This window comes from Pelmatolapia mariae, linkage group LG3_W (genome assembly GCF_036321145.2).
Source record: "Pelmatolapia mariae isolate MD_Pm_ZW linkage group LG3_W, Pm_UMD_F_2, whole genome shotgun sequence".
NCBI lineage: Eukaryota > Metazoa > Chordata > Actinopteri > Cichliformes > Cichlidae > Pelmatolapia > Pelmatolapia mariae.
In genome coordinates, this window is record NC_086229.1 from 71,824,990 (window position 1) to 71,846,222 (window position 21,233).

General features: G+C 43.9%; 1 protein-coding gene across 1 annotated transcript; it reads left to right on the top strand.

Moving 5' to 3' along the window:
* The first annotated feature begins 2,768 nt into the window (after positions 1-2,768).
* On the top strand, positions 2,769-9,387 carry LOC134624776 (zinc finger protein 98-like). The gene is made up of 4 exons (XM_063469824.1): positions 2,769-3,004; positions 6,115-6,220; positions 6,673-7,857; positions 8,104-9,387. Exons 2-3 carry the CDS (start codon positions 6,203-6,205, stop codon positions 7,831-7,833), a joined length of 1,179 nt encoding a protein of 392 aa, XP_063325894.1. The 5' UTR covers positions 2,769-3,004; positions 6,115-6,202; the 3' UTR covers positions 7,834-7,857; positions 8,104-9,387.
* Positions 9,388-21,233: the final 11,846 nt, after the last annotated feature.

Below are 21,233 nucleotides of genomic sequence, written 5' to 3' on the forward strand. Positions count from 1 at the left end.
TCACCTACTGGTGTTGGCCAGAAGGGCCGATGGCGCGATATGGCAGCCTCGCTTCTGTCAGTCTGCCCCAGGGCAGACTGACAGTTGTAGCCACAGCTACAACTGTGGCTACAACAGCAGCTACAGTTGTAGCTGCCTCCACCAGTGTGTGAATGGGTGGATGACTGGGTATGTAAAGCCAGGCCATTTACCATTTGCAAGTTCATTGACTTGTTCCATGTATGCCCTGCTTTCTAGCAGACAGGGACATCTGTGCTCAATGGGGCCAAAGAGGTTTGTGGTAAAAACCAGATTTATGAGATTTTTAGGGTTTTGTGGCCAAATAGAAAACCTGGTGAAGTAGACGAGGTCAGTTTAACTGACATCAGTCCTATCACAGCCATAAGGGGGAAAATGTCTTCTCTTCCTGGGTGGACTCTACAAACACAGTCTACTGAACACAGTGGCTAAAAATATAAAATGCAGAAGCTGTTGCAAAAGTTATCAGCAGCTTTCTTTTTTTAGGGCTCTGAATGTTGTAATTTTTTCAGTGAGAACACAACACACGTAAAACCTGCTCACAACTAAGTCTGGATTTTGGTCTTATACATAAGTCCAGGACACTCAGACGCAGGTCAGATTTCTGTGTATCTGAAATGAGGTAATCAATGTGTTTAGAGAGTCAGTCAGCTCTGATACTTCAGGGTTACTGCAGGAAGGTAGAAATCTGTGTGGAGAGACAGGGATAGGAAGTAAAGTGACGAATTAGAGAAGAGATTATATCACAATAAAACAGGAAGTGAAACAAAAAGAAAACCAAAGGATCACCACAGAGAGGAGAAAATAATAGAATCAAAGTGAAACTAGAAATGTTCAGAATAACAATGAGTTCAAAGTGTGCGGAGGTCTGATGTTCCAACAGTGTTCAGGCTGAGAATTATTACCTGCAATGCTCCAGTTTGACCTCATGGTGGCAGTGCTGTCTCACTGTTATAAATACATATAGAAACAAGACAGTATGAACAGTCTTCTCACAGGTACTGATAAAGAAACAAATATAGAGTTTCTCTTAATTCTGCTTCAGATTGTTTTCTGTAATCTTGAACTTCACATGTTAAGTTTGCAGATGGTGAGCTTAAGTTGCTAGAATGTAATTTTCCTACAAAAATACAGGCTAAGTGTGTACCTGTGTTAGTGTTTTAACTGAGGAAGCTCAACAAAGCCAGTCCTTCTTTGTATTAATTGACTTGACAAAACCAACAAACCCAGGTCAGAGATAAAGGGGATCCCAACAGTGGTTATCTGTTTTCAGTTATTTTGATCTAATACAGGAGACATTAAAGTCACTTTAGCAAAATGTATTTTAATAGTTGAAGGTTATTGGCAATAACCTACAAATATGACTGATCGGTGTTCTAGTTTGAGCCCTGCTAGCTCAATCAACAAAATGCAGTGAATGAACAAAAGAGAAGTCTAAATCAAATCACTACTTGGTGTGAACACACTTTGCCTTCAAAACAGCATCAAGTCTTCTCGGTGCACTTGCACACAGTTTTTGAAGGAACTCGGCTGGTAGGTTGTTCTAAACATTTTGGAGAACTGAGCACAGATCTTCTGTGGATGTAGGCTTCCTCACATCCTTCTCTCTCTTCATGTAATCCTGGACAAACTTGATGATGTGCTCTGTGGGGGGCTGTACAATCACTACCAATACTTCTTGTTCTTCTTTACACTGAAGATAGTTCTTAACGACTATTCTTACCTGCAGAAAAAAAATGTTGGTGCAAGAAGAACAGAGAACAAAATATGAGCTCAAGATTATAATCTATATTGACTAATCAAAGTGAGCTTCTGTATAATTAGTGGTTATTAGTGATGTCCTTTGGTGTATTGCAGCCCTTAGGATTAAATTTTACTTCACTGCAGTTCAGTGGTTGATGGGAGGGATTTTATTGTAGTCACAGAGATCCTTAACAGGAGGAGAAAAAGAGTTACACTGGATCACAACAGTAAATTCTAAGAGAACAATATGTATTTAATTTTATCCAATCCAATCCAAACCATCTTTATTCATACAGCACTTTAAAATACCCAGCACAGGACCAATAGAATAAAACAAAATGGGAAAAAAACAAACATCAAAATTAAAACAGCCCTATATTTAAAACAAGATAAAACAGCATAGAATCAAATAATAACAAACAAACAGAAGAGGCCTGTCTTATCTCAAAAGGCAGATTGTTACACAGCACAATCTCCTCTAAGTTTATGCTCAGTCCTAATTACATTAAGGGACAGTCATCAGCTGGCATCTAAATACACATTTAGGGCGACCAAAAACCATCACCTCAGTCTTTTTGTCATTGAACAGATTTATCCAGAGGAGAGATGCATCGGTACAAACGATTTCATCCTTTAAACCTGAACTCTGTGAACGGCTGACTGTTCGATGTGCTAAAGAATAGAAAACATTATTTCCCATCAGACCATGAGAAACATTCAGGCATCTAACACAGTAACACTAGTTAGCTGTGTGCACTACTAAAAAAAGGCTGTTCCAATTCTCAGCACAGATCCTCTCTTTTCCTGAGTCCTTAGCAATTCTCCTTCTCACGATGACGTTTTTCTCGAGGTCAAGGAAAAGGTTTAGGGAAAGGAGATAGGCGCTAATTTTAAAATAACAACCCACGTGGATACCTTGTGACGCTGAGTCACGTGACCGCACAGCCACAAATCACAGCAGAGCCGGGAAGGTGGGGCGGAGAAAGTGTGTGTGTAGAAGAGAGAAGTCGAGCAAAGAGAGCTGCTTTTTCACGATACGGGACTAAAGTAGTGAACTTACAGGAACATATACCACTACCAACGTTTGGATCGATATCTGCATCGATCTGCACACCCTTGTCTCCCGGATTGTAGCTGAGATCAGCGTGAACCACGTGGGTCTCTGCTCCCTGATCTGTTTCCGGTTTGGAAAGACTTCCAGCTTCATCACGGAGTTTCACTCGGCTTGTGGGCTCATCTAAAGGTAAGCACCGAGCTAACTTTAATGTGGGTTCAGTTTATGTTGAGTTTAGCTCTGTTGAGAATAATAGATTGCTTGGTATACACTGGAGTTAGTCAGACTGTAGAGTTTGTGATTGCTTGCAACATTATGAAATGGCGGTTGCTAGGGGATAAGAATACATACAGAAAAATAGTCTTTGAATATGAACAAAGGGTACAAGGCAGGAGAACAGCCAACCCCCACCCCCACGACAGGAAGCCACAGGTACAAGCCTGGGGGAGGGCAACCTCAGGGTGAATAATAGAGAGAGAGTAGTGGAAGCCTACTGAGCAGGGGTGCCAAAGGGCTACCCCCGCCGCCCGTCCCCCCTTACGCTATAAAGGTGTGTGTGAGGAATGCTCCTCAGATCAGCCTTTAGAATATGACTTCATAGGATGATCTCCAGATGCATCTGTATTTTATTTACTCCCAGCCAGGGGCGGTTCTAGGATCAGAGCTTTGGGGGTGCTGAGCACCCAGAGAACTGCCCAGCCAGGCAAGGTAAACCTGTCTCTGTCAGTCCCTTCATCCTTAAATGTTGTTGCTGCAAAAGAAGAATGGATTGGAATTAAAAAAAAATACATATCCTGACCTTAATTACTGGGGGAGAATAATGAATGATACTCATAGTGAGTAAAAAGTAAACTGAGTGCATTTTTTGGACAGAGATTAACTTTTAATGTGTATAATGTATAATACAGAAGCATTAAAAAAACACTCCCAAAACAGAATTTTACTACAGAGTAGGATGAATTGTAGAGTAGCAAACATCGTCAGAAAAGACGTTTACAACACTACAGGTTACCTGGGTGTGATGTTTTTCTGCTAAAAAGAAACATGGTCTGAGTCCTACCTAACTATATAAAGAGTAACTGAAGATTAAATGCAGCTAACATGTCCTGTTTTAAGCTAGACACTCACACCTTCAGCCACCATCGCTCTGGCTGAAGCACCCCAAAAATGGGTCAATATCGCGCCTGCTCCCAGCGCAAAGGAAGATGTCTGATTTTGGAAGTATTGCTACCATCAAAAAGAATCGTACTTCAACAGCTCCTGGATGAGGTCTTCTGCTGCTCTCCTCGGTATCTGTTCACAGTTTATTGTGAAGACGTTGAGAGAAGAATGAGGCTCCGTCCACACTAGCCCGATAGATTGGAAAACGGCGTTCTCTTCTGAAAACATTCCGTATCCACACTAGCATTTTCAGTCGTTTTCACAGTGTTGCGCGTCCACATTGAAACGGCCGAAAACGCTTACGTGCCAGTAAAACGCAAAAATATTCGACCTGCCTCATTTCTGTCTGCTGCTTATTTACTTTCTGGTGTTCTGACAAACCATCGTACTTTGGCAAAACGTCCTACCGACAGTAGTTTATGCAGATTTCTGCTGTCACAGAGTAATTCCAGCACAAATTTAAGTAGGTATGACACTTTGCCACTTAACTTTGCCCATCAGAGTATGCTTGTAGCTCATATTCGAAAAGCCAGGACAGTTTGCCACTTAATTTTACCCATTAAAGTATGCTTGTAGGTAACATTCACAAAGGTATCATGGTTTGGCACTTAATTTTCTAGTGCCAAACCAGTATGTTTCTAGCTGTTATTGACAAAGATAGGATGGTTTGCCACTGAATTTTAGCTGTTAAAGTATGCTTGTAGCTCAGATTAACAACGGGTAGGATGGTATGTCAGGTAGGATGGATTCCAGAACACCGGCTCTTTGAAACCTGGCAGCAAAATGTTGAGGAAAAGGAGTTTTTTAAATGGACCAGCAATGAGGTGGACTTGTTGCTGTGAGTAACACAAAAGTAAAAAGTTGCAAAAGTGATTAAGAGTTAAATAATTTCAAGAAATCTTTCAATTCCTTGGAATTGTTTGCCATTTTTGCAAACGATTCCCTTATCGATTCCAGTCGCCCCGAATGACGTCACCACGTTGCGGAGCGTCATTTACCTGGCAAGAAAAATGGTGGCTCAAATGCTCAAAAGTTTGGTTATACTTTACGAGAACGGATGACAACAGGGAAACTCGCAATACTTGCAAAGTAGATATTTCATTTAAAGGAGGAAACACTACGAATAAGCGAAGCATTTGCGCACAAAACACGCGATAACCTTAAATGAATGTCGTGTTTTTAATTCCGCTCCGGACTCGTGAATCTCCACCCAGCAGCAGCGGTAACGTTTGTACGTCCTCTCCTGTTAATGCGGCAGGTAAATAATCAACTAACAGTGCATATTATGTTAGCGCGATCTGCCTTATTACAAAACCTGCCATGACTGTGCATTTAGGTGACCGTGATGAGAGAGACAGACAGAGTCTGGCTGGCATTCGCTGGCAGTTGTCGCTGCAGTCTGCCAGTAGCGTCTCCTTTCAGGCCGGGATAGACGAATGTCACCGAGCAGTGACTAAGTTTGTGGTAAAAGCCTTGCACCCATTTGCCACAGCAGTTGAAAATCCTCCCGAATCAAAAAAATAAATACGTAACGGCGGTACATGTATTCCGTTACTCCCCAACACTGGTAATAGCTATGTTTCTTAAAATGTAAACCACAATTATTAACAAAATATAAAGCTGAGTTTGGCTGGACCATAAGTCTGTTGTTGCTGTGAAATGTTGTACTGCTTATATATCTGTCTCCACCCTTGCCTGACACTGCGTATATAGAGCAGGTTGTGCAACACTTGAAAAATAGTTGCAGGACGGCACTGTAGCGTTTGTCTAGGGTGTTGATCATTTTCCTAAATCCCTCGTTTTGCACAGTGTTGATGGGAGCCATATCTTTAGCCAGGTGATATGTGATAGCCTCCGTAATTTCTTTGTGCCTGGGGGAGTTTGACGGGTATGGGGAAGCGCTGTATAAGGTTCCCGTTGTTGATTTTTGGCTGGTTGACCGGGATGGATTTTCTCCTGTCACTTTCTTGGCCTTTACAGCTTCGTCATATTGCACTTTATGGTGACGTTTAAGGTGGTTATACAAATTCGTAGTATTAGCTTGCAGTGCTGCTACTATGTTTAGTCATGTTTATTTGCTCTGCTTCTTTTTGTCAGGGATAAAATACATATACATATATATACTTTTTGTGTCCCAGCTGATTAACAGGAGGAGGAGAGTCTGGTGGTGCAGCAGAGCAACAATTTCAGCCATTTGGACTCAGCTCAGCCACTACAGAGGAAACAATGACTTCAACACAAAAGGTGAGAAAAACATCACAGTTACACTGTTATTGAAACTGTGTGTACAGCTGGTTGGTTTTTAAAAACCCATTAACAGCAGCATTATCTCTATCCAATCTGGGCTCCTCCATATATACAGAATCTACATTCACAACCAAAAAACACAGACGTTACAAGACAATACAAAGATCATATTTTCTCTACACACATTGAAACAACAATATCATGAGTTGAACTCTGATTTTTTTCTGAAGTAAAAGAGTTTCTCTACTGAGATCAATATTTCTTCAATAATGTCATTTTCATTACAACTCTCATTATAGCACATCATTGTAATGTGATACTATCACCAGAAGGTGGTGGTAACACACCAACAATGTGTTTTTTGACACGTTCCACCAATGGAGGGAGTTTCAGTTTGTTCCACGACTGCATTTCACTCACTGCCTCTGTTTGTATCTCTGTCACTGCAGGACCAACATGGAGCGAGAAGTCAGCGCTCTCAGGAGGCCGACAAACCTCACAGAAGAAAGGGAGAGAAAACCTACAGCTGTGATGAGTGTGGGAAGGATTTTACCCGAGCTCAAAGCCTAAAAAAACACCAAGTCATCCACAGTGGAGTTAAACCTTACAGCTGTGACTTATGTGGAAAGTCTTTTAAAAGGGCTGGAAACTTAAAAACACACCAAGTCATCCACAGTGGAGTTAAAGCGTACAGTTGTGAGTTGTGTGGAAAGTCTTTTACCCTGGCTCAAAACCTAAAAACACACCAACGCATCCACAGTGGAGTTAAACCTTACAGCTGTGACTTGTGTGGAAAGTCTTTTAACCGGGCTGAACACTTAAAAACACACCAAGTCATCCACAGTGGAGTTAAAGCGTACAGTTGTGAGTTGTGTGGAAAGTCTTTTACCCTGGCTAAAAGCCTAAAAACACACCAAGTTATCCACAGTGGAGTTAAACCTTATAGTTGTGACTTGTGTGGAAAGTCTTTTACCCAGGCTGGAGACTTAAAAACACACCAAATCATCCACAGTGGAGTTAAAGCGTACAGTTGTGACTTGTGTGGAAAGTCTTTTGCCCAGGCTCGAAGCCTAAAAACACACCAACGCATGCACAGTGGATTTAAACCTTACAGTTGTGACTTGTGTGGAAAGTCTTTTGCCCAGGCTCAAATCCTTAAAACACACCAACTCATCCACAGTGGAGTTAAAGAGTACAGATGTAACTTGTGTGGAAAGTCTTTTACCCAGGCTCAAAGCCTAAAAACTCACCAACTCATCCACAGTGGAGTTAAAGCTTACAGCTGTGGGTTGTGTGGACAGTCTTTTACCCAGGCTGGAAACTTAAATACTCACCAACTCATCCACAGTGGAGTTAAAGCTTACAGCTGTGGGTTGTGTGGAAAGTCTTTTACCCAGGCTGGAAACTTAAATACTCACCAACTCATCCACAGTGGAGTTAAACCTTACAGCTGTGGGTTGTGTGGAAAGTCTTTTACCCAGGCTGCACACTTAAAAAAACACCAACTCATCCACAGTGGAGTTAAAGAGTACAGACGTAACTTGTGTGGAAAGTCTTTTAAAACTCCACATCAGCTGAAAAAACACCAACAGATCCACACCAGAAAGTAACTCTACAAGTGCAGTTACTGTGAGGTATGTATTTAGTTTTATCTTGTATTTTTAACCTGATTGTTTGGAACAAGTCTGATCAGTAAACTTATGGAGTTATACTGAATGAACTGTTTGGAAAAATGAAGACTCATTTTCACTCATTAAGCTAAGTGTTGTAATGTAAACAGTAAAATGTAATTGGACGTTGGCAGAGATGCTCTTTATTTCAGGCAACATTCAGGTTAAAAATGTTGAAGGAATTCCCTGACTTACACTGTCTTTTTTTAGAAGTGGAGCAAAGCACATGGATCCAGTTCTCAACCCTGTCGTCACTGTGGTGGTGGGAAAGAGTTTCTCTGTGACCTTTGTAGAAAAACTTCCAATCGTCAACAGGACCAAAAAAACACATCAACGTAGACACACTGGAGACAAAATGAACTACTGCAAAGAATGTGGGAGAGGCTTCCACACACCAAGTACATTAAAAATACATGAACTCTTCCACAGTGGGGTCAAAAAGCACATCTGTGGCCAGTGTGGGTCATCCTTCACCACTGCACATGAGCTTAAAGAACAAGAATAAGCAAATCCACACAGTAGAGACACCATACAAGTGCAGACACTGTGACAAAAGCTTCTCACAATCAGGTCATCGTAACAAACATGAACGTACACACATGGAAGTGAACTTCAGCTGTGACCAGTGTGACAAGAGCTTCAGGAATCTCAGTTCATACTCCGAACACAAACGATCCCACGCTGTAAATAATCTATTTCACTGTTACCAATGTGCAAAAACATTCACTTCATTATCTGCTCTGTGCAAACATCAGCCTGATCACGCAGGACTGAAATCACTGGATCACAATGATTCTGAAGAGAGAGAAAGATCGTCTTCTGGTTTCAGGGTCAGACTTAAAAACCTTGAGATCAGGCTCCACAGAGTTCAGATGGAATCTCCTGTAAAGAGTGTCAGCTGATGTCACACTTGGGTCTGATGAGGTAGCTCTGATTTCTGGACCTGCAGTGAATAATCATGAATGTTACATTTAGGAAGCTGCAGCAGTTGCTCTTAAAACTTCCAAAATGAACTAAATCTGTCCACCAGCTTTGAAAGAACACCTGCTGTGACTTTATGTCCAGAAAAAAGAAACTCAATCTAAACTGGTTTTGGGCTGTGCTTCCATATAATACCAGTTTGTACCAAAAGATGAAGCAGTGAGTCAGTATAACCTTTATTTAATTAGGCAAAGAACACATTCGTATTCACAGTGACAGCAAAGAAATGTTGAAAGGTAAAAACAGCAGCACACATCAGGACCATTTTACAGATCACAGGTGACTTTTACTTAATTCAAATTCCTTCAAATTTTGGCTTCTCCTTTCACTTTAGTGTATTTACTGTATCCTTGAAGTCCACGTGTTGTTTTTTTCATTGAATTCATTTTGATCCACATGTTTGCAGCTGTTGATTTAACGTTTGTATTATGAAATCCTGATAATGTTAAAGTGTTAGTTATATTTGATGAACTCTGTGTAAAGTTTGTCTTATTAAACAGTTTGGTGTGAAAAATAAAGAAATTGTCTCAGAACAAGTAGTTTGAGCCATGATTTCAGATTCAAACTAATTTAACTGTTTTCAGTGGTACATGTAGAGGTTTATCAGAGGAGGAGACGCACCAACACATATTTCCTTTCAATTTGGTTTTCTACTTGTTTTTAGTTAATTAACTCATTTTAATTCTCAAATATTGCCACCTAATTCATTATTTCCAAAGATATGCACGTGGCACAGTAACAGTATCTTTAGCAGTAGCTCAGGACCTGACGGTAAATGTTTACTTTGTTTTTCTGAGATTTACTGATAGAAACCTTTGCAGAGAGAACAAGTAATTCAATTCAATTTTATTTATATAGCGCCAAATCACAACAAAAGTCGCCTCAAGGCGCTTTATATTGTACAGTAGATTGCACAATAATAGATACAGAGAAAAACCCAACAATCATATGACCCCCTATGAGCAAGAACTTTGGCGACAGTGGGAAGGAAAAACTCCCTTTTAACAGGAAGAAACCTTCGGCAGAACCAGGCTCAGGGAGGGATTGGCCTATAATTAGCTAAGACTGCTGGGTCTAGAGATGGCTTTGTGAGTAAAGGTTTAACTACAGCCACCTTGAAGGCCTGTGGTACATAGCCGATTATTAGAGATAGGTTGATCATATTTAAGATTGAAGAATTAATTAATGGCAGGACTTCTTTGAGAAGTTTTGTAGGAATGGGGTCTAAAAGACACGTTGATGGTTTGGAGGAAGTAATAATTGAAGTTAACTCAGAAAAATCAATTGCAGAAAAAGAGTCTAACTTAACATCAATGGTACTAAAAGTAGCTGTAGATGATATTACATCTGTGGGATGATTATTAGTAATTTTTTCTCTAATGATAAAAATTTTATTTGTGAAGAAGTTCATGAAGTCATTACTAGTTAACGTTAAAGGGATTGTTGGCTCAACAGTGCTCTGACTTTTTGTCAGCCTGGCTACAGTGCTGAAGAGAAACCTGGGGTTGTTCTTATTTTCTTCCATCAGTGACGAATAGTAAGATGTTCTGGCTTTGCGGAGGGCTTTCTTATAAAGCAGCAAACTATTTCTGCAGGCTAAATGATGATCCTCTAAATTTGTGACACGCCATTTCCTCTCCAGCTTACGAGTTATATGCTTTAAGCTACGTGTTTGAGAATTATACCACGGAGTCAGGTACTTCGGATTTGAGACCTTAGTTTTCACAGGAGCTACAGTATCCAGAGTCGTACGTAGTGAGGAGGTAAAATTATTAACAAGATAATCAACCTCTGTTGGAGTAGCGTTCAGATAGGTGCTCTGCTCTATGTTGGTACAGGGCATTGAAGATGATAACAGTGGGTGGATTATATTCTTAAACTTAGTTACAGCACTTTCAGAAAGACATCTACTTTGATAAAGTCTACTCTCCACAGCTGTGTAATCAATCATTGTAAATTTAAATGTTATCAGGAAATGATCAGACAGCAGAGGGTTTTCAGGAAACACTGTTAAATGTTCAGTTTCTATGCCATATGTTAAAACAAGATCTAGAGTGTGATTAAAGTGGTGGGTGGGTTCTTTTACATTTTGAGAGAAGCCAATTGAGTCTAATAACAGATTAAATGCCATGTTGAGGCTGTCATTTTTAGCATCTACATGGATGTTAAAATCACCCACAATAATTATTTTATCTGAGCTGAGCACGAAATCAGATAAAAAGTCTGAGAAATCAGAGAGAAACTCTGTGTAAGGCCCAGGTGGACGATAGATGATAACAAGTAAGACTGGTTTCTGAGTTTTACAGCTGGGGTGGAAAAGGCTAAGCACCAGGCTTTCAAATGAATTAAAAGTGTGTCTTGGTCTTTTGTCTGGTGTGAAAAATTGCTGCCACACCGCCCCCTCGGCCTGTGCTTCGACATTTCTGGTAGTTAGAATGACTCGGGGGTGTTGATTCATTTAAACTAACATAATCATCCTGCTGCAACCAGGTTTCTGTAAGGCAGAGTAAATCGATTTGCTGATCAGTTATTAAGTCATGTACTAACAGAGACTTGGAGGAGAGAGACCTAATATTTAATAATCCACATTTCACTGTTTTACTCTTTGGTTCAGATGTGGATACTGTATTGTTCTTTCTTTTTGATTTTTTATGTTTAAATTGTTTATTGCTGGTTTTTAGTTTGTCTTTTGTCTGTTTGGGAGCTGACACAGTCTCAATGGAGATGGGTTTTTGGGGGAGTAGCAGGAGGAGAGAAGCTGCAGAGAGGCGTGTAAGACTGCAACTCTGCTTCCTGGTCCCAACTCTGGATAGTCATATTTTGGGGGGTTTAATAAATTCATCCATATTTCTAGAAATGAGAGCTGCTCCATCCAAAGTGGGATGGATGCCGTCTCTCCTAACAAGACCAGGTTTCCTGCAGAAGGTTTGCCAATTATCTATGAAGCCCACATCGTTTCTGGGACACCACTCAGACAGCCAGAAATTTAAGGAGAACATGCGGCTAAACATGTCACTCCTGGTCTGAATGGGGAGGGGACCAGAGAAAACTCCAGAGTCCGACATTGTTTTTGGCAAAGTCAGACACATGAACAGGTTGGTAGTGTACCTGGGGCTTCTGTTTAAGACTATGGTTCCTCCTCACCGTCACCCAGCCGCCCTCTTTCCCCAGTTGCTTAGGGTCTGCCGGGGAACATTTGTTACAGGTATCATTACTGCTAAAGGAGGCCGAGGAGTAGCTAAACATCTGACACAATGAGCAAGAAAGTGCAGGAGGGACAGGTGAAGTAGCCATGGTGCTAATGAGTCGGCTACGAGCTAAGCTAACGAAACAGTACAGAGACAGTGATTGAATACTTTGGCTATAAATTAGGTAGTGAATACACAGAAAGGGTGCTTTGGATGAAGCACGTGAAGATTATACTATGAAAAAGGAATGTATCTAAAAGTTTTAAATTAAATTGCTAAGCAGAAAAGCTACTCAGAAACACCACTGTGTTTGAGCAGGAACAGGAAGTGATACTCTACCACAAAGCGAGCGAACACCAAGTGACAGCCAGTATGAACAGTCTTCTCACAGGTACTGATAAAGAAACAAATATAGAGTTTCTCTTAATTCTGCTTTAGTTTGTTTTCTGTAATTTTGAACTTCACATGTTAATTTCGCAGATGGTGAGCTTAAGTTGCCAGAATGTAATTTTCCTACAAAAATACAGGCTAAGTGTGTACCTGTGTTAGTGTTTTAAGTGAGGAAGCTCAACAAAGCCAGTCCTTGTTTGTATTAATTGATGTGACAAAACCAACAAACCCAGGTGAGAGATAAAGGGTATCACAACAGTGGTTATCTGTTTTCTCTTATTTTGATCTAATACAGGAGACATTAAAGTCACTTTAGCAAAATGTATTTTAATAGTTGAAGGTTATTGGCAATAACTGTTATGGCCCTGGCCATCTAGAGTTTGTTTCTGCGCTATGTCTTTAAGTATCTTCAGGTCTTTCCTAATTGGAGAGCTGGCGGTGGTTATTGGTCCCCTCATCATGTGGCTGTTTTTAAAACATCCCTCACCAGCAGTTGTTGGCGGCAGCAACTGACAGCAGCAGCAGAGCCATCCTTGGCCTCCAAACTTTGTGGCATTCGTGTGTGTGATTCTTGAACCTACAGAGCTTTGTACATAGTGTATAGACACATTTTCACTTGTAAATAGTAAACTGTAATTAGGCACTGAAGCAGAAGGGGTGAGCTGCCTTAATATTCTCCTGTTTATTTCAGTTAGGGAGTTAGGTGTAGCATGTGTCTTTTGTTTGATTTTTGTTTCACATAGGGTTTAGATAGCACCTCCTTTCCTGATTTAGCTTGTTTTTTTTGTCTTTGTTTTTGTTTTTTGTTTTTTTGTTTGGGGGGGGGGGGACTCACTTCCTTTCTGACCCTTATGTTATGTTTCTTGGTTCTCTAATTTTAGCCCTGCTAGCTGAAAGTCACCATATTTTCATCAATCAACAAAATGCAGTGAATGGACAAAAGATAAATCAAATCAATACTCGGTGTAAACACCTTTTGCCTTCCAAACAGCATCAATTATTCTTTGTGCACTTGCACACAGTTTTTGAAGGAACTCGGCTGGTCGGTAGTTACTCACATCCTTCTCTCTCTTCATGTTATCCCAGACACACTCGATGATGTTCAGGGCTCTGTGGGGGGCTGTACCATCACTTCCAGTACTTCTTGTTCTTCTCTACACTGAAGGTAGTTCTTAATGACTTTGGCTGTATGCTTGGGGTCATTCTCCTGCTACAGAATAATTCAAATTCACTGAATCATCATTTGAATAGAGACAAATACAGTCTTACTGCTCAATTGCAGCTGCGGGTAACATGGAAAATTGTTACCTGCAAAAGAAATTGTTGCTGCAAGAAGAACAGAGTGTAATCAGAGTTTATTAGTGGTGTCCTTTGGTGTACTGCAGTCCTTAGGATGACGTTTTACTTCAGTACAGTTCAGTGATGGATGGAGGGAGTTTTATTGTAGTCACAGAGATCCATAACAGGGAGCAAGAAAAGGGTTCCACTGGATCACAACAATAAATTCTAAGAGAACAAGATGTATTTAATTTTATCCAATCCAGTCCAAACCATCTTTATTTATAAAGCACTTTAAGATACCCAGCACAGCACCAAAGTGCTGTACAGTAAATAGTTTAGGAAAAATAGAATTTAAAAAAACTGTAAAAAATAAAACACATAATACATCAAACTGAAAACTGTCACGGCCCAGCGGCACGAAGTAACTGAGATGGACACAAGTGCAGGAACCAAACCGGAAACGAGACGGCAAATGAACAAAGGATTTATTTCACTCATAAGTAAACAAAACAAAAATAAAACTACGCCACCTCACTAGTGGCGCGCAGAAAAACCCGAGGTAACTTAAAGTGGCCTAGACAACCCTAGGATGCAGCAGAGCAACAGAGGCAGTGGGGAGAAGGAGCTGAGCTAGGAAGTGGCCGGGGCACTGTAATCAGAGGAGAGCACAGTCAACGTGGTCCAGCAGATAAACAGCAATCCTCCACAGATCGAACTGAGTTGCCTTACTTGGTTTCAGGTGGAGGGGACAGAAGGGGCAGAAGGCCCGGACGTGGTCGTGACGTGGGGAGGCAGGCAGGTGTGTAGTGGACCAGTTGGCCACGTCGTGTCAACAGCAGGTGGCCCAGGTCCAGGACAGCAGGAATGAGGGAGGCGAGACCTCCACTCCAGGAACCTCCTCTGGAAACAAGAAAAGCAGGTAAAACGTCACACGTGTTTAGGACAGAGATAAACACTCTCCACTAGACTGACATGGGATTGCAGATACTGAGGCGAGGAATGGTTGAGAGCGCAGGTCTAATATGCTGCTGGAATAAATGCCCACAGGTGGTCAGCCAGGGAGGAGCAACCATTCTCCGCCCGAAGAGGAGGAGCCGCTGTGGAGGCCTGCAGGTACCCACCCAGATCATGACAAAAACAGCCCTATATTTAAAATAAGATAAAACAGCACAGAATCAAATAAAACAAAAAAACAGAAGAGGCCTGTCTTATCTCAAAAGGTATATTGTTCCACAATTTTAGAGCTGCTACAGAAAAAAACACGATCTCCTCTAAGTTTACGCTCAGTCCTGGGTACATTCAGGAACAGCTGATCAGCTGACCTGAGAGAGGTGGGTGTATACGGCTGTAGCAGCTCAGAGAGATAAGATTGGACTAGGCCATGGATGGCCTCAAAAGCAAATAAAATAATTTTAAAAGGAATCCTAAAAAGAAATGGGCAGCAGGTGAAGTGAAGCTAAAATAGGGGAAATGTGCTGCAACTTTCGAGCTGCAGCATATTGGACACTGTATGAAGTATGAGATGTATGAAGCACTGACCCCTATATAAAGTGCATTACAGTAATCCAACCGAGTGCTAACAAAGGCGTGGATAACTGTGTCAAAGTGCCTTTGTGAAAGAATTGGCTTTATTTTAGCTCGCTGCCTGAGCTGAAAGAAGCTTGATTTTACCACTGCTTTGATCTAACTGTCAAGTTTCAGATCACAGTCCACTTTGACCATCAGGTTTGTGACAGTTGGCTTAACATACTTGGCCAAGGTATCTAAATATACATTTGGTGTCTCAGTGGGGCTGCCAAAAACCATCACCTCAGTCTTTTTGTCACTGAATTTTACAAGGTTAAGAGACGTCAAAGCCTTAATGTCATCAAGACACTGAAGTAATGGCTGTATGAAATATTTGCCTTTTTTCTGTAGAGGGACATAGATCTGACAGTCATCAGCATAGAAGTGAAATGCAATGCTGTGTTTTCTCAGTATAGATCCAAGAGAGAGCAGATACGAAGAAAAGAGGAGGGGGCCTAGCACTGAGCTCTGTGAGACACCACACAAGAGAGGAGTGGAGAACGAAAACATGGTCAGAGGCTGACGCAAAAAGTTGTCCCGCCAAGTTGGACCTGAGCCACTCCAGTGCTGTCCCCACCCAGTGCTCCAAACGAGAGAGTAAAATGCATGATCCACGATACCAAACGCAGGACTAACTGGAGTGTTTTAGGACAGAGCCAAACTTTTGGAACTGAAATAACAACTTTGAGCGGATCAGAAACTTGTTTTGATAACCTTTCCCCCTAAAACAATAAACTGTCCTCACTATCACAAACACAGCAGGAAGGCGGCGTACTTCTTCTTCTTCTTTTTTAACACTGTTTAATCTTAATGTTTATTACGTATTATACACAAATGCAATAAGCAGCAGGTGCTATAGGCATCTGGAAGCAACTGTATATACAATTCTAACATGTGATTAACTATTAATAATAATAATAATAACTTTATTTATAAAGCGCTTTCAAACAAAGTGCTGTACAACTATTTAAAACTAAAAAGATAAAAAAAGTGATACATAGCAATACAGGTAAAAGACACAATACAAGTTAAAAACAGTAAAAATTTAAAAACTAAAAGCAATAGAATTAAGACATGTAGGATAGGGTGAACAAATGTGTCTTCAGCTTAGATTTAAAAACCTCCACAGAGCATGCCTGCCAAATATCTTCAGGGAGGTTGTTCCACAGAAACGGGGCACGAAAAGAAAAAGCACGCTCTCCAATTGTCCTTTTTCTGGCTCTAGGAACTTTTAGAAGGCCAGAGTCCTGAGATCGGAGAGCACGGGATGGAACATAAAGATGTAAAAGGTCAGAGAGGTATGTAGGTGCCAATCCGTTTAAAGCCTTGTAGGTGAGCAGCAGGACCTTAAAGTCTGCTCGAACCTGACAAGGTAGCCAATGCAGAGATCTCAGTACAGGGCTAATGTGCTCAAATTTCCCAGTCCTTGTTAAAATGCGAGCAGCTGCATTTTGCACCATCTGTAGACCTCTAAAACTTTTCTTTGGTAGCCCAGAAAGAAGAGCATTACAATAATCAATACGTGAAGACACAAATGCATGGACAAGATATTAGTTACTCAGTGTCACCCTTTCTATGCAAAACTAAGCAACTGAAAATAATCAATACTGCCTTAAAAGTGCACATATGTAATTTATATAATTACGTCACCACATCTGATTAGAGTAACATTAAACAGTTTTATATTACACAGAACAACCACAACAGAGCTCTACAATTAATAACATCTAATTGCAGCTACTCTGACAATGATCTGAACATCACTAATCATTACCGGTGCCTTTTTTGAGTCTCTCTGCTTTCCTCTCAATTTCTGTACATTATTTAAAACTCATATTAAAGTGACCTTTTCTCTATATTGGCAATGTGCATCTCTGTTTCTGGGCTACACATTTTTTTAATGTCTTCTCACAGTTGTTGTTTTTTTAATCAAAGTCTTTTTATTGAAAAAGGTTTTTGTACAATCACAAACAACAAATTAAACATACAAGCAGTACAGCATACTGCTAAAATAAAAACTGAAACCCCACCCACCCATCTGCCAGAATTAAAGGAAGGAGGGGGGTGTCAAGTTAGGCACTGTAACAAAAAACATTGACATTTACAGATGTATACATGCACACAATTGTAGAGAGGCAGTTATTGTCCATCTTTCCATTTGTCAATAAATGTCAGAAATGGTTGCCAGGTAGTGTAGATGCTGGATGTGGATTCTTTGAGGGAGCATCTCATCTTTTCAAGTTTAAGATACTGCATAATGTCTGTGATCCATTGTGAGATGATGAGATGAGATAGCCTTTATTTGTCAGTTGTAGGTCTTTTGCCCACAACCGAGATGACAGACCTTGCCGACCTTACATACAATACACAAACATCACATTGGGGAGACAGGTCAGGCTAGGTAGCGAGGAAAAAAAACATCGAATTTGTGTAACACAAAAGGGTAATACAGGAATGCACAGATATCAACACACCATAGCACAATAAACACAGACAAGCAACATGGGAAAGAGTTCCAGTGTGTGCATCTGATCTGGGACCGCTGCAATCTGTCAGGCGTTGCGTGTGTGGAGGCGAGGAAGAGATGACCCAAACGCTGGACTCACGGTGCAGGATAATGGGGTTTATTGAGGTAGGTTGGATGAACAGAACAGGAACTGAAATGGCTGACTGGGTGGACGACTGACTGACTGAAGAACTGAATGGCTGGCTGACTGATCTGAACATACAAGCGGAGAGACGACATTAGCATCACAATAACATCAATGACACGACAACGAACTGGTGAAACCGAGGAGCTTAAATACACAGGTTGAGTGATGACAATGATTGGAAACGGGTGAGTACAGGGCTGAACATAATCTGACTAATGACACACGCTGACATGGGAAAAAACAGGAAGTGGGAACATTAGTGTGGCAAACTAAACTGAACATGAACAGAACTGAAAACACTGGGTCACCGACCCAGGAACCCTGACAGTACCCCCCCCTTCAAGGCCGGCACCTGACGGCCGAAAGAAAGAAAAACCAAGACAGGGCGGGCGGAGGGGGCCTAGGACGGAGGGACGGAGTCCAAAACAAAGACCAGTCAGGTGGGCGGCCATGTGGCCGGTGGCCGAGACGAAACAGTTCTGGTGGGCGGCCACGTGGCCGGCTGTGACGCTGGAGGTAATCCGGTGGGCGGCCGCGAGGAAGACGGCGGCGGCCACTGAGGTGGTCCGGTGGGCGGCCGCGAGGAAGACGGCGGCGGCCACTGAGCAGGTCCGGTGGGCGGCCGCGAGGAAGACGGCGGCGGCCACTGAGCAGGTCCGGTGGGCGGCCGCTCCGGCGACGACGTCCAGAGCATGGCCTGGGTGCCGGCGTGGCAGCCGCAGGACCAGGTGAAGCAGAAGCTGGAGCCGAGACTGGACCAGGCGACGGCATGGGAGCCGGCGGTGACGAAGCAGAGGCTGGAGCCGAGACTGGGCCAGGAGGCGCGGAGGCCTCTGGCTGGAGACAGGCTGGGCCAGGAGGCGCGGAGGCCTCTGGCTGGAGACAGGCTGGGCCAGGAGGCGCGGAGGCCTCTGGCTGGAGACAGGCTGGGCCAGGAGGCGCGGAGGCCTCTGGCTGGAGACAGGCTGGGCCAGGAGGCGCGGAAACCCCTGGCTGAGGAGCGGCCGGGCCAGCGGGTGCGGAAACCCCTGGCTGAGGAGCGGCCGGGCCAGCGGGTGCGGAAACCCCTGGCTGAGGAGCGGCCGGGCCAGCGGGTGCGGAAACCCCTGGCTGAGGAGCGGCCGGGCCAGCGGGTGCGGAAACCCCTGGCTGAGGAGCGGGAAAGCTCACAGCTGGCTCTGGATGCTGTGGCTGCAGGTCTGGGAACTGAACAGGAGAGTGGACTACAGACGGTGAGAGAACGGATGACTGAACAACAGGATGCTGGACGACAGACTGAACTGACTGGACAGGCTGGAGGACGGGTGACTGGGTGACAGGAGGCAACTGAGGAGCAGGGCACTGAGCTACAGGGGGCGACTGGCCTGACTGGACTGGAGCTGACTGGACTGGAGCTGACTGGACTGGAGCAGCCTGCGCTACGGGTGACTGAGCTACAGGAGCAGCCTGAGCTACAGGAGCAGCCTGAGCTACAGGAGCAGCCTGCGCTACAGGAGCAGCCTGCGCTACGGGTGACTGAGCTACAGGAGCAGCCTGCGCTACGGGTGACTGAGCTACAGGAGCAGCCTGAACTGACTGGATTGGAGGCTGAACAGCAGGTGATTGAACTGGATTGGAGGCTGAACAGCAGGTGATTGAACTGAATGGGCTGGAGGCTGAACAGCAGGAGAGTGAACTGACTGGGCTGGAGGCTGAACAGCAGGAGAGTGAACTGACTGGGCTGGAGGCTGAACAGCAGGAGAGTGAACTGACTGGGCTGGAGGCTGAACAGCAGGAGAGTGAACTGACTGGGCTGGAGGCTGAACAGCAGGAGAGTGAACTGACTGGGCTGGAGGCTGAACAGCAGGAGAGTGAACTGACTGGGCTGGAGGCTGAACAGCAGGAGAGTGAACTGACTGGGCTGGAGGCTGAACAGCAGGAGAGTGAACTGACTGGGCTGGAGGCTGAACAGCAGGAGAGTGAACTGACTGGGCTGGAGGCTGAACAGCAGGAGAGTGAACTGACTGGGCTGGAGGCTGAACAGCAGGAGAGTGAACTGGCTGGACTGGGAGCTGAACAGCAGGAGAGTGAACTGGCTGGACTGGGAGCTGAACAGCAGGAGAGTGAACTGGCTGGACTGGGAGCTGAACAGCAGGAGAGTGAACTGGCTGGACTGGGAGCTGAGCAGCAGGAGAGTGAACTGGCTGGACTGGGAGCTGAGCAGCAGGAGAGTGAACTGGCTGGAATGGAGAGGGTAATGGATGAACAGAGGTGGGTGTAGCTAAGGGCTGAGCTGGGGTTGGTGTGGCTAATGGCTGAGCTAATGACTGAATTACTGAAGGTGATAAAGCTGCCGCCTGGGCTAGTAAAGCTGGTGCCTGAGCAGGGGACACCTCAGCTAGCCTAACCAGGGATAGTGCAAGGGCGTGAAAGGCTGGATCAGGAGGTGGCTGAAGTGGTGGACTGACAGGTGGAGAGGCCAACTCTTCTGAGCCTTTAGGGAGGTCAGGGTGAGTTCTGGCTGCCCTCAGCCTGGGTGCTGGGACAGGCACGGGAGGTGGCTGGACACCAGTCACCCCCACCCGAGAGACAGGAGCGGGTGTGGAGGTAGACTGGGTCGCAGCTGCCCTCCTCCTGGGAGCTGGCACTGGTGTGGGTGTAGGCTGGGCCCTAGTCATCTGAGGAGGTGAAACGGCTGAAGAGGTAGGCCGAATCCGGGTCACCGTGCTGGTAGGAAAGGGCTGAGTGATAGGTGTGGAAATAGTGACTGGGTGTGTGACACTGGCAGGTGTATCAGGGATTGTTCTGGTCTTTCTGCCACCACTATTTACAGTCTTTGACTGAACAGTCTCTGGGGGAGCAGAGCAGAAAAGATATTCCCAGTCTACTTCATCCTCTAGGAGGGAAACTCCCCATGAATCGGAGATGAGTCCGTTATGTGTTTTGAGTGAAGAATCAGTCAAAGAGTGCGAAAAACAGTCACTGGAACTCACCACCGGGAGTTGCTCAGAATGGTCCATATTATGGCGGCGTGAGCGCCGCTTTCTCCGGGAAGAGGAAGCGGCCGGGGTAAACAGATGAGCCTTTGGCGCGGTAGCCTCCGTTGAGCCGAGGTGGGAGGCGTAGCCTCTGTGCCGTGGCGAGGTTGGAGGTCCGACGAATGAGGCGGCGGGTGTGTGAGCGAGGAGCGGAGCAGCGAGAGGGGGAGCGGCTGAAGCGCGGCGTGAAGCGCCCACTCTCCGCGGCAAATGCTCCAGTGCAGGTGAGGCAGCAGGTGGAGGACCGTGGCGTCTCCGAGGCC